The 12,981-nt window shown below is 44.8% G+C and overlaps 1 protein-coding gene across 2 annotated transcripts in view; it reads right to left on the reverse strand.

Annotated features, from left to right (window-relative positions):
• LOC133539608 (threonine--tRNA ligase 1, cytoplasmic-like) overlaps window positions 1-7,737 on the reverse strand; it is a 159,486-nt gene extending 151,749 nt beyond the window's left edge. Inside the window, exon 1 of one of the 2 annotated variants that reach the window (XR_009803447.1) lies at window positions 1,876-2,127. Coding sequence is in view for 1 of the 2 variants with exons in the window: in XM_061881649.1 (XP_061737633.1) it covers window positions 7,483-7,705 (223 nt within the window). In the remaining variant the exon portion in view is untranslated. Of the gene's footprint in view, window positions 1-1,875; window positions 2,128-7,482 lie in introns of those variants that run through there. The other variant, XM_061881649.1, reaches the window with a different exon arrangement.
• Between the last annotated feature and the right edge of the window lie 5,244 nt (window positions 7,738-12,981).

Here is a 12,981-nt window from a genome sequence, read left to right on the forward strand (position 1 = left end):
CACATTTTCAAATGGAGGAGAAAAAAAGTTGTCCTTTCTGTACAATACCACGTGAAAGTGGTTGTTTTTTGGCATCTAATTCATCCAGCTTCCATACACTTTACAAGAAAAACATTGGCGGCAAATTCCGTAGCTTGCTTGATTGACATTCACGGCACCCGAGGGTCTTGTGAGATGACGCTGGCTGCTGCCAGTTCATTATTATGAAAAAATGACAGAGAGGAAGGCGAGAAACACTTTTTATTTCAACAGACTTTCGTCAAAACTCTAAAGGCCGACTGCACATTTCCTATCTTCACAATAAAAGCCCTGCTTCATGCTGCCTGCGCTAACAAAATAAGAGTTTGGGAAAGCTGGCGTGCACAAGTGATGTGCACGCCAGCTTTCTGAGGGATCGCTTGTGCACGCCAGTTTTCCGAGACTCTGTATTTAGTTAGCGCAGGCAGCATGAAGCAGGGCTTTTATTGTGAAGATAGGAAATGTGCAGTCGGCCTTTAGAGTTTTGACGGAAGGTACGGCGCGAGAGTCTGTTGAAATAAAGTGTTTCTCGCCTTCCTCTCGGTCATATTTTCATAATAATGATCTTGCAGCAGCCAGCGTCATCTCACAAGACCCTCCGGTACCGTGAATGTCATTTAAGTGACGTCTTGGTGAAGATTGATGATCACTCATTTTTAGGTCTATTTTTTTTAAAAGCCTGGCTGGAGATCGACTGACACACCCCCCGCGGTCGACTGGTAGCTCTAAAGTATCAGTACTCTTAGGGACGGCGTGGCCGTGCGCAACCCGAGGGTCCCTGGTTCAAATCCCACCTAGTACCAACCTCGTCACGTCCGTTGTGTCCTGAGCAAGACACTTCACCCTTGCTCCTGATGGGTGCTGGTTGGCGCCTTGCATGGCAGCTCCCTCCATCAGTGTGTGAATGTGTGTGTGAATGGGTAAATGTGGAAGTAGTGTCAAAGCGCTTTGAGTACCTTGAAGGTAGAAAAGCGCTATACAAGTATCAATCAATCAATCAATCAATCAATCAATGTTTACTTATATAGCCCTAAATCACTAGTGTCTCAAAGGGCTGCACAAACCACTACCACATCCTCGGTAGGCCCACATAAGGGCAAGGAAAACTCACACCCAGTGGGACGTCGGTGACAATAATGACTATGAGAACCTTGGAGAGGAGGAAAGCAATGGATGTCGAGCGGGTCTAACATGATACTGTGAAAGTTCAATCCATAATGGATCCAACACAGTCGCGAGAGTCCAGTCCAAAGCGGATCCAACACAGCAGCGAGAGTCCCGTTCACAGCGGAGCCAGCCGAAAACCATCCCAAGCGGAGGCGGATCAGCAACCCATTTATCATTTATTTACTCTTGAGTACAATTTCTGGCTACTCTACCCACCTCTGCACCCTGGACAAGTCGCCACCTCACCAACACAGATAGACAACTAGGGCCAATTTAGTGTTGTCAATCAACATATTCCCAATAGAAGCCAGTCAGGTGCAATCCCAACGTTCCAACAACAAGATGCACGCATGACGACCGTCGAGCCAATTAAGCCGCAACACGCCGCGCACAAAACACGGCAAACACCGAACGTTAAGTTTCAATGTCAACAATGATGTTTTTGAGCAGGTTAAGTGACAGCAAAACGACATTTTTGAAAGAACTGAGTCAGCAGAAGGCCTGACTCTCTCAACACTAACAAGTCGCAGCCAACATTAGCTTTAGCTGCCATTAGCGGCTCGTTTTGTTGATTTCCCTTTATAGTTTATTCTTTAAAAACAAATTAAATGAACGCTGAGTGTTGTTTAAACCCGACAAAATGCCTGCTATGACAACATTGTAGTTAGCTTAGCTCGAGCGGCGACTCACACTTCTTCAGCCACTTCATCCAGTGACGCACCACCAGGCCACTCTGCTTCTTGTTCTCGATGCACCACACGGAGAGGCTCTGAATGGACTCCATGGTGTTGGATATTCCTTGGAAGCGGCGGTCCAGCGTGGACTCGAAGGCAGCGTTGGAGCCGCGGGCTCCGTGGCCGCTCGCCGCCGCTCCAGCATCGGCCGCCATCTTTGCTGCTGGCTGGCTGGCTGGAAGTAGCATGCTAGGGAGCTAATGCTAAGGTTACCCCTCAGCCAAGAGATAGCCACGCCCCCTTCACCCCCCCCTCCCCTCCCTGCTTATTTATGCTAATCAATCAATGTTTATTTATATCGCTCTAAATCACCAGTGTCTCAAAGGGCTGCACAAGCCACAACGACATCCTCGGTAGAGCCAATCCAATCCACTTTATTAAATAGCACATTTAAACAAAAAGAACGTTTCCAAAGTGCTGCACAGCCATGTTAAAAACAATATTAAAAAACAATATTATGCTCCACCATCCATCCATCCATCTTCTTCCGCTTATCCAAGGTCGGGTCGCGGGGGCAGCAGCCTAAGCAGGGAAACCCAGACTTCCCTCTCCCCAGCCACTTCGTCTAGCTCTTCCCGGGGGATCCCGAGGCGTTCCCAGGCCAGCCGGGAGACATAGTCTTCCCAACGTGTCCTGGGTCTTCCCCGTGGCCTCCTACCGGTTGGACGTGCCCTAAACACCTCCCTGGGGAGGCGTTCGGGTGGCATCCTGACCAGATGCCCGAACCACCTCATCTGGCTCCTCTCCATGTGAAGGAGCAGCGGCTTTACTTTGAGTTCCTCCCGGATGGCAGAGCTTCTCCCCCTATCTCTAAGGGAGAGACCCAAACTCATTTGGGCCGCTTGTACCCGTGATCTTATCCTTTCGGTTATGACCCAAAGCTCATGACCATAGGTGAGGATGGGAACGTGGATCGACCGGTAAATTGAGAGCTTTGCCTTCCGGCTCAGCTCCTTCTTCACCACAACGGATCGGTACAACGTCTGCATTACTGAAGACGCCGCACCGATCCGCCTGTCGATCTCACGATCCACTCTTCCCTCACTCGTGAACAAGACTCCTAGGTACTTGAACTCCTCCACTTGGGGCAGGGTCTCCTCCCCAACCCGGAGACGGCATTCCACCCTTTTCCGGGCGAGAACCATGGACTCGGACTTGGAGGTGCTGATTCTCATTTCGGTCGCTTCACACTCGGCTGCGAACCGATCCAGTGAGAGCTGAAGATCCCGGTCAGATGAAGCCATCAGGACCACATCATCTGCAAAAAGCAGAGACCTAATCCCGCGGTCACCAAACCGGAACCCCTCAACGCCTTGACTGCGCCTAGAAATTCTGTCCATAAAAGTTATGAACAGAATCGGTGACAAAGGACAGCCTTGGCGGAGTCCAACCCTCACTGGAAATATGCTCCACCAATGACTGAATAAAAACAATAAAACAAAAAAAAAATATATATATATATATATATATATTGTACCATATGTCCCGGCAGGAAATCTGCGTTCAAAAGACTACGGCTTATTAGTGATTCCCAAAGCCCAAAAAAAGTCTGCGGGCTATAGAGCGTTTTCCGTTCGGGCTCCAGTACTCTGGAATGCCCTCCCGGTAACAGTTCGAGATGCTACCTCAGTAGAAGCATTTAAGCCTCACCTTTATACTCTAGCCTTTAAATAGACCTCCTTTTTAGACCAGTTGATCTGCCGCTTCTTTTCTTTTTTCTCCGGGTCCGGTCCGATGACCATGGATGAAGTACTGGATGTCCAGAGTCGTGACCCAGGATGGACCGCTCGCCTGTGTATCAATTGGGGACATCTCTACGCTGCTGATCCGCCTCCGCTTGGGATGGTTTCCTGTGGACGGGACTCTCGCTGCTGTCTTGGATCCGCTTTGAACTGAACTCTCGCGGCTGTGTTGGAGCCACTATGGATTGAACTTTCACAGTATCATGTTAGACCCGCTCGACATCTATTGCTTTCGGTCCCCTAGAGGGGGGGGGGTTGCCCACATCTGAGGTCCTCTCCAAGGTTTCTCATAGTCAGCATTGTCACTGGCGTCCCACTGGATGTGAATTCTCCCTGCCCACTGGGTGTGAGTTTTCCTTGCCCTTTTGTGGGTTCTTCCGAGGATGTTGTAGTCGTAATGATTTGTGCAGTCCTTTGAGATTTGTGATTTGGGGCTATATAAATAAACATTGATTGATTGATAAAACCAATATAAAAAACAATATAAAAAAATATGATTAAAAACAATTTCAAAGAGTAAAATCAATTAAAACAGTAAAATAGAAATAGAAGTGTACAAAAAACACAGAGGACAGAGGACCACACAACTCCATCCATTTTCTACCGCTTATTCCCTTTCGGGGTCGCGGGGGGCGCTGGCGCCTATCTCAGCTACAATCGGGCGGAAGGCAGGGTACACCCTGGACAAGTCGCCACCTCATCGCAGGGCCAACACAGATAGACAGACAACATTCACACACTAGGGCCAATTTAGTGTTGCCAATCAACCTATCCCCAGGTGCATGTCTTTGGAAGTGGGAGGAAGCCGGAGTACCCGGAGGGAACCCACGCAGTCACGGGGAGAACATGCAAACTCCACACAGAAAGATCCCGAGCCTGGGATTGAACCCAAGACTGCAGGACCTTCGTATTGTGAGGCAGACGCACTAACCCCTCTTCCACCACACAACTCACGTAGTGTTAAAAGCCAAAGAATAAAAGTGGGTCTTAAGACGAGACTTAAAACACTCCACTGTGGAAGCAGTTTGAACATGGAGGGGCAGAGTGTTCCAGAGCTTAGGGCCGACCACAGAGAAGGCCCTGTCTCCCCTGGTCTTAAGTCTGGTCTTGGGCACCACGAGCTGGAACTGGCTCTCGGACCTCAGAGTGTGCGCAGGAATGCAAATTTGGATGAGGTCCGAGATATATTGAGGTGCCGGTCCATGTAAAGATTTAAAAACAAACAGCAATGTTTTAAAATCAATTCTAAAATGAACAGGGAGCCAGTGCAAACTCTGAAGAATTGGGGTTATATGCTGGCGTTTCCTGGTCCCTGTTAAAAGTCCTGCTGCCGCGTTCTGGACTAACTGCAACCGGGAGAGAGCTTTTTGGCTAATGCCAGCATAAAGTGCATTGCAGTAGTCCAGGTGACTTGAAATAAAAGCATGCACGACTTGTTCAAAAAGGTTAAAAGATAAAAACGGTTTAACCTTTACTAAAAGACGAAGGTGATTAAAAACACGATTTTAAACGCCATTGACTTGTTTGTCTAGTTTAAAATCGCTGTCTATAGTGACGCCAAGGCTGGTGACTTTGGGACGCACATCATGTTGCAATAGTCCCAAGTCAGTAAGGGCCGGACCAAGGAACGGGATAAAGAAGGAGGAGGGCAGAAGAAAACTCATTCATTATTAAAAAATTCTGTGCTAACCAAGCCTTGACGTCGCATAGACAGTTGAGAAGGCCAAGGAAAAACTCATCCCAGTGGGACGTCGGTGACAGTGACAATGATGACTATGAGCATTAGGGTTGTGGGGAAAAAATCGATTCAAATACGAATCAAATCGAATACGTTGTGTGATTCAGAATCGATTCTCATTTTTAAAAAATCTATTTTTTGTTTAATCAATCCAACAAACCACTACACAGCAATACCATAACAATGCAATCCAATTCCAAAACCGAACCTGAGCCAGCAACACTCAGAACTGCAATAAACAGAGCAATTGAGAGGAGACACAAACACCACACAGAACAAACCAAAAGTAGTGTAACAAAATGAATATTATCAACAACAGTATCAATATTAGTTATCATTTCAGCATAGCAGTGATTAAAAATCCCTCATTGACATTATCATTAGACATTTATAAAAATAATAAAAAAGAACAATAGTGTCACAGTGGCTTACACTTGCATGGCATCTCATAAGCTGGACAACACACTGTGTCCAATGTTTTCACAAAGATAAAATAAGTCTGATTTTTGGTTCGTTTAATAGTTAAAACAAATTTACATTATTGCAATCAGTTGATAAAACATTGTCCTTTACAATTATAAAAGCTTTTTTTTTATAAATCTACTACTCTGCTAGCATGTCAGCAGACTGGGGTAGATCCTGCTGAAATCCTATGTATTGAATGAATACAGAATCGTTTTGAATTGGAAAAATATCATTTTTGAATCGAAAATCGAATAAAATCGATATATTATCGCATCATGACCCCAAAAATCGATATTGAATCGAATCGTGGGACACCCAAAAGATCCATAGCCCTAATGAGCATACTTGCCAACCTTGACACCTCCGATTTCAGGAGGTGGGGGGGGGGGGGGGGGGGTGGGGGGGGGGTTGTGGTTGGGGGTGTAGTTAAGAGGGGAGGAGTATAATTCACCAACTCAAGTATTTCATACATATTTAATATATAAATATATATACAGTATATGTATGAAATACTTGACTTTCAGTCAATTCTAGCTATATATATATTTATTTTATTATACATATAAATAAAAGAAATAGCTGAATTTCCGACGGCACCGATCAAATACACAGTAATAAAACGCAGTTGTTCTACTAACTGTACTGTGCTTGCTGGTTACTAAAAAAACAACAACAACACTTACCTTTCACTATTTGAGTAACCTTTGTTCTGCCATTTGCGTATTGGCAAGCAATATCCAAATTGAGTAACAAATCCTTCACGGATTTGTTGTAGACATCCGCAAATTAGAACGGGATGTTGCTTCCAGCTATCAGCTTAGCCGTCTTTGTCTCAGCATAAGTTACACCATCGGGTCTCCATTTTGCGAGGTGGGCCATAATACTGGGTTGTGAACGATGCTGCGCTGCGAACGCTTTGTGCTTCGCTGACCGTTCATGGCTGAATATCCGTTCGGCCGCTGTGTTCAATGGAGAAGTCTGTTCTACAAAATTTACAGGCAACATACCCCTGCCCCTTCGAACTGTCCTGGATAAACTGAAATTCTTGTTTCCAATCGTTCTGGCTGGAACTTGCAAGCGTATTTCTTCATTTTTCTCGTCGACGGTGTAATATATTGGGTTGGAGTCAATAACCAGGCGACGTGATGAAGTTATGTCTCTTTACTGTGGACTTCAGAACAGACTCCCTAATGCATTTTCCTTGACTGCACTTAAATGTAGAATATATTTATATTCTATTCTACGTACAGTAGATGGCAGTATTGTCCTGTTTAAGAGGGTCAAAACATTGCTGAGTCAGGTTCTCATGGAGCTGGAGGGGGCGTGGCCTCCAGCTCCGCATGAATTTCAGGAGAAAATTCGTCCAGGGAGGTTTTCGGGGGAGGCGGTGAATTTCGGGAGTCTCCCGGAAAATCCGTGAGGGTTGGCAAGTATGACTATGAGAAACCTTGGAGAGGGCCGCATATGAATATTGCATTGTTGTATTCCTTTTTACAGTTTATGAACTTATATTCACATTTTCTTGAAGTTTTATTAAATAAACATATTTATAAAGGATTTTTCAATTGTTGTTATTTTTAGAATATTTAAAAAAAATCTCACGTACCCCTTGTCTTACCTTCAAGTACCCCCATTTGAGAACCACTGCCATAGTGGATCCAACACAACCGTGAGCAGTCCAAAGTGGATCCAACACAGTAGCGGAAGTCCCGTCCATAGTGGAGCCAGCCGGAAACCATCCCAAGCGGAGGCAGATCAGCAGCGTAGAGATGTCCCCAACCGATACACAGGCGAGTGGTCCATCCTGGGTCCCGACTCTGGACATCCAGTATTTCATCCATGGCCACCGGACCGGACCTCCTCCACAAGGGAGAGTGGGGACAGAGGAGAAAAAGAAAAGAAACGGCAGATCAACTGGTCTAAAAAGGGGGTCTATTTAAAGGCTAGAGCAGGGGTCGGGAACCTTTTTGACTGAGAGAGCCATGAAAGCCAAATATTATAAAACGATTTCCGTACGAGCCATATATTTTTTAACACTGAATATAACTAAATGCCTGCATTTTTAAGTAAGACCAAAATTTTACGACTATAATAAGTATATTCTTCTTTTTAATAACACTGTTATTCTGAAGCTAACCAATAATAAATAAAATAGTTCTTACCATTAATGCGACTTCTTTAACAGGTGCGGTAGAAAACGGATGGATGGATTAAAATGCATGAGAAGGTTTTATATTTTGAACGTTTTTAACACCAGCGGAATTATTCATTATTTATCGCTGTGTTTTTCAACCACTGGGCCGCGGCACACTAGAGTTCCAAGAGATACAGTCTGGTGTGTCGTGGGAGATTATGTAATTTCACCTAATTGGGTTAAAATTTTATTTGCAAACCAGTAATTAGAATCCGCAAATGTGCATTTGTTGAGTGTCTGTGCTGTCTAGAGGACTGATACTCTTCCATATCAGTAGGTGGCAGCAGGTAGCTAATTGATTTGTAGATGTCGTAATCGCAATATGCGGGAGGCAGCGTGTAGGTAAAAAGGTATCCAACACTTAAACCAAAAATAAACAAAAGGCAAGTGCCGCTAAGTGCCACTAAGAAAAGGCATTGAAGCAAAACAAAACCAAAATTGAACTGGCTGCAAAGTAAACAAAAACAGAATGCTGGACGACAGCAAAGACTTACAGCGTGCGGAGCAGACGGCGTCCACAAAGTACATCCGTACATGGCATGACAATCAACAATGTCCACACAAAGAAGGAGTGCATCCGCACAAGTTAAATAGTCTTGATTGCGAAAACAAAGCAGGTGCGGGGAATAGCATTCAAGGAGGACATGAAACTGCTACAGGAAAATACCAACAAAAGAGGAAAAAAGCCACCAAAATAGGAGCGCAAGTCACGCAGGAAAATACAGAAAAAACTCAAAATAAGTTACGGCTTGACAGTACACCTACATAGAGACAAGAGCTATTGCGAGAACAATTTTTTTTTGTCAATATCGGCTACTGAGTTTCATTTTTTTTAATGTTTTCTGCAGGTGGTGCGCCTCAGAATTTTTTCAATGAAAAAAATGTGTTTTGGCTCAAAAAAAGGTTGAAAAACACTGACTTATCGTGTTAAGCAATGCCAGCTAAGATGTATCTGAGAGCCAGATGCAGTCATCAAAAGAGCCACATCTGGCTCTAGAGCAGGGGTCGGGAACCTTTTTGGCTGAGAGAGCCATGAAAGCCAAATATTTTACTATGTATTTCCGTAAGAGCCGTAAAACATTTTTCAACACTGAATACAACTAAATGTGTGCATTTTTAAGTATGACCAACATTTGTAGAGTATAATAAGTCTCTTATTCTTTTTAACAATATTGTTATTCTAAAAGTTAACCAATAATAAGTATAATACTTCTTACCATTAATGCGACATCGTGAACAGGTGCGGTAGAAAACGGATGGATGGATTAAAATGCCTGAGAATGTTTTATAATTTGAACGTTATTTTCGAAACTGTGATTACCAGCGGAATTATTAATTACTTATCATGTTAAGCAATGTCAGCTAAGATTTATCTGAGAGCCATAGGTTCCATACCCCTGGTTTAAGCATTAGACCTCTTTTTACCTGCACTCTGCCTCCCGCTGTTTCCCACATCTACAAAGCAATTAGCTACCAACTGCCACCTACTGATATGGAAGAGTATTACACGGTTACTCGGCATAGGTCGGTTAGGAGAGTGGCCGTGCTAGCAACCTGAGGGTTCCAGGTTCGATTCCCGCTTCCGCCATCCTAGTCACTGCCGTTGTGTCCTCGGGCAAGACACTTTACACACCTTCCCCCAGTCCACCCACAATGGTTTAAATGTAACTTAGATATTGGGTGTCACTTTGTAAAGCGCTTTGAGTCACTAGAGAAAACCGCTATATAAATGTAATTATCTGAGAGCCATATGTAGTCATCAAAAGAGCCACATCTGGCTCTAGATCAGGGGTGCCCACACTTTTTCTGCAGGCGAGCTACTTTCAATTGACCAACTCGAGGAGATCTACCTCATTTATATATATCATTTATATTTATTTATTTATGAAAGAGACATTTTTGTAAACAAGTTAAATGTGTTTAATGATAATACAAGCATGTGTAACACATATAGATGTCTTTCTTTCACAAAGACAAGAATATAAGTTGGTGTATTACCTGATTCTGATGACTTGCATTGATTGGAATCAGACAGTAACGATGATAACGCCCACATTTTCAAATGGAGGAGAAAAAAAGTTGTCCTTTCTGTACAATACCACATGAAAGTGGTTGGTTTTTGGCATCTAATTCATCCAGCTTCCATACACTTTACAAGAAAAACATTGGCGGCAAATTCCGTAGCTTGCTTGATTGACATTCACGGCACCCGAGGGTCTTGTGAGATGACGCTGGCTGCTGCCAGTTCATTATTATGAAAAAATGACAGAGAGGAAGGCGAGAAACACTTTTTATTTCAACAGACTTTCGTCAAAACTCTAAAGGCCGACTGCACATTTCCTATCTTCACAATAAAAGCCCTGCTTCATGCTGCCTGCGCTAACAAAATAAGAGTCTCAGAAAGCTGGCGTGCACAAGTGATGTGCACGCCAGCTTTCTGAGGGATCGCTTGTGCACGCCAGTTTTCCGAGACTCTGTATTTAGTTAGCGCAGGCAGCATGAAGCAGGGCTTTTATTGTGAAGATAGGAAATGTGCAGTCGGCCTTTAGAGTTTTGACGGAAGGTACGGCGCGAGAGTCTGTTGAAATAAAAAGTGTTTCTCGCCTTCCTCTCGGTCATATTTTCATAATAATGATCTTGCAGCAGCCAGCGTCATCTCACAAGACCCTCCGGTACCGTGAATGTCATTTAAGTGACGTCTTGGTGAAGATTGATGATCACTCATTTTTAGGTCTATTTTTTTTAAAAGCCTGGCTGGAGATCGACTGACACACCACCCGCGGTCAACTGGTAGCTCGCGATCGACGTAATGGGCACCCCTGCTCTAGAGGAAAATCTAACTTAAAACATTTGTATGCCCGTACAACACTTAAAACTTTTAGCACATCAGTATGTGGAATTAAATGATGGAATGGATTAAGTAAAGAAGTTAAACATTGTACTGATATGAGCCAGTTTAAGAGGATGTTTAAGTTAATAGTGTTTACAAAGTACAAAGAAGTATTATGAGAAACACTTTCAAACTTATTGAAAAGAAGATATTCTTCATCTTAGTATGTTAATAATTACTGAAATATTTAAGTACATGTTAGAAAACTACTGTGTTACTCACTCATAGATGTCATTTTGATATTTTGCTGTAAAGAAGGTCAGTGAACGAATGAATGTATTTGTAAAAGCTCTGAAGTGGGAAAGGGGGAGGATTAAATAAGCTTTGCTTCTTCCTACTCCTTTTCGGACATGATGTATTGTGTATTGCGAAATGATGAAATTAACTGATGTATAATGTTGTATGTATGTCATGTTCCAAATAAACTAAGAAAAGAAAAGAAAAGGTAGCATCTTGAACTGTTACCGGGAGGGCATTCCAGAGTACTGGAGCCCGAACGGAAAACGCTCTATAGCCCGCAGACTTTTTTGGGGCTCTAGGAATCACTAATAAGCCGTAGTTCTTAGAACGTAGATTTCTTGCCGGGACATATGGTACAATACAATCGGCAAGATAGGATGGAGCTAGACTGTGTAGTATTTTATACGTAAGTAGTAAAACCTTAAAGTCACATCTTAAGTGCACAGGAAGCCAGTGCAGATGTCAAAATAACATATTTTGGATTACACTTCATGGTCCGATCTACAAAATATGTATCGATTTAGCAGAATACAAGTGTACTGGAGAGGAGGCTACGCCGGATAGTCGAACCTCGGATTCAGGAGGAACAGTGTGGTTTTCGTCCTGGTCGTGGAACTGTGGACCAGCTCTATACTCTCGGCAGGGTTCTTGAGGGTGCATGGGAGTTTGCCCAACCAGTCTACATGTGCTTTGTAACCGTGTCCCTCGGGAAGTCCTGTGGGGAGTGCTCAGAGAGTATGGGGTATCGGACTGTCTTATTGTGGCGGTCCACTCCCTGTATGATCAGTGTCAGAACTTGGTCCGCATTGCCAGCAGTAAGTCGGACACATTTCCAGTGAGGGTTGGACTCCGCCAAGGCTGTCCTTTGTCACCGATTCTGTTCATAACTTTTATGGACAGAATTTCTAGGCGGAGTCAAGGCGTTGAGGGGTTCCGGTTTGGTGACCGCAGGATTAGGTCTCTGCTTTTTGCAGATGATGTGGTCCTGATGGCTTCATCTGACCGGGATCTTCAGCTCTCACTGGATCGGTTCGCAGCCGAGTGTGAAGCGACCGGAATGAAAATCAGCACCTCCAAGTCCGAGTCCATGGTTCTCGCCCGGAAAAGGGTGGAGTGCCATCACCGGGTTGGGGAGGAGACCCTGCCCCAAGTGGAGGAGTTCAAGTACCTAGGAGTCTTGTTCACGAGTGAGGGAAGAGTGGATCGTGAGATCGACAGGCGGATCGGTGCGGCGTCTTCAGTAATGCGGACGTTGTACCGATCCGTCGTGGTGAAGAAGGAGCTGAGCCGGAAGGCAAAGCTCTCAATTTACCGGTCGATCTACATTCCCATCCTCACCTATGGTCATGAGCTTTGGGTCATGACCGAAAGGATAAGATCACGGGTACAAGCGGCCCAAATGAGTTTGGGTCTCTCCCTTAGAGATAGGGTGAGAAGCTCTGCCATCCGGGAGGAACTCAAACTAAAGCTGCTGCTCCTCCACATGGAGAGGAGCCAGATGAGGTGGTTCGGGCATCTGGTCAGGATGCCACCCGAACGCCTCCCGAGGGAGGCGTTTAGGGCACGTCCAACCGGTAGGAGGCCACGGGGAAGACCCAGGACACGTTGGGAAGACTATGTCTCCCGGCTGGCCTGGGAACGCCTCGGGATCCCCCGGGAAGAGCTAGACGAAGTGGCTGGGGAGAGGGAAGTCTGGGCTTCCCTGCTTAGGCTGTTGCCCCCGCGACCCGACCTCAGATAAGCGGAAGAAGATGGATGGATGGATGGATGGATGGACAAGTCTAGTCACTGGC

This window comes from Nerophis ophidion, linkage group LG21, assembly GCF_033978795.1.
Source record: "Nerophis ophidion isolate RoL-2023_Sa linkage group LG21, RoL_Noph_v1.0, whole genome shotgun sequence".
Classification (NCBI taxonomy): Eukaryota; Metazoa; Chordata; class Actinopteri; order Syngnathiformes; family Syngnathidae; genus Nerophis; species Nerophis ophidion.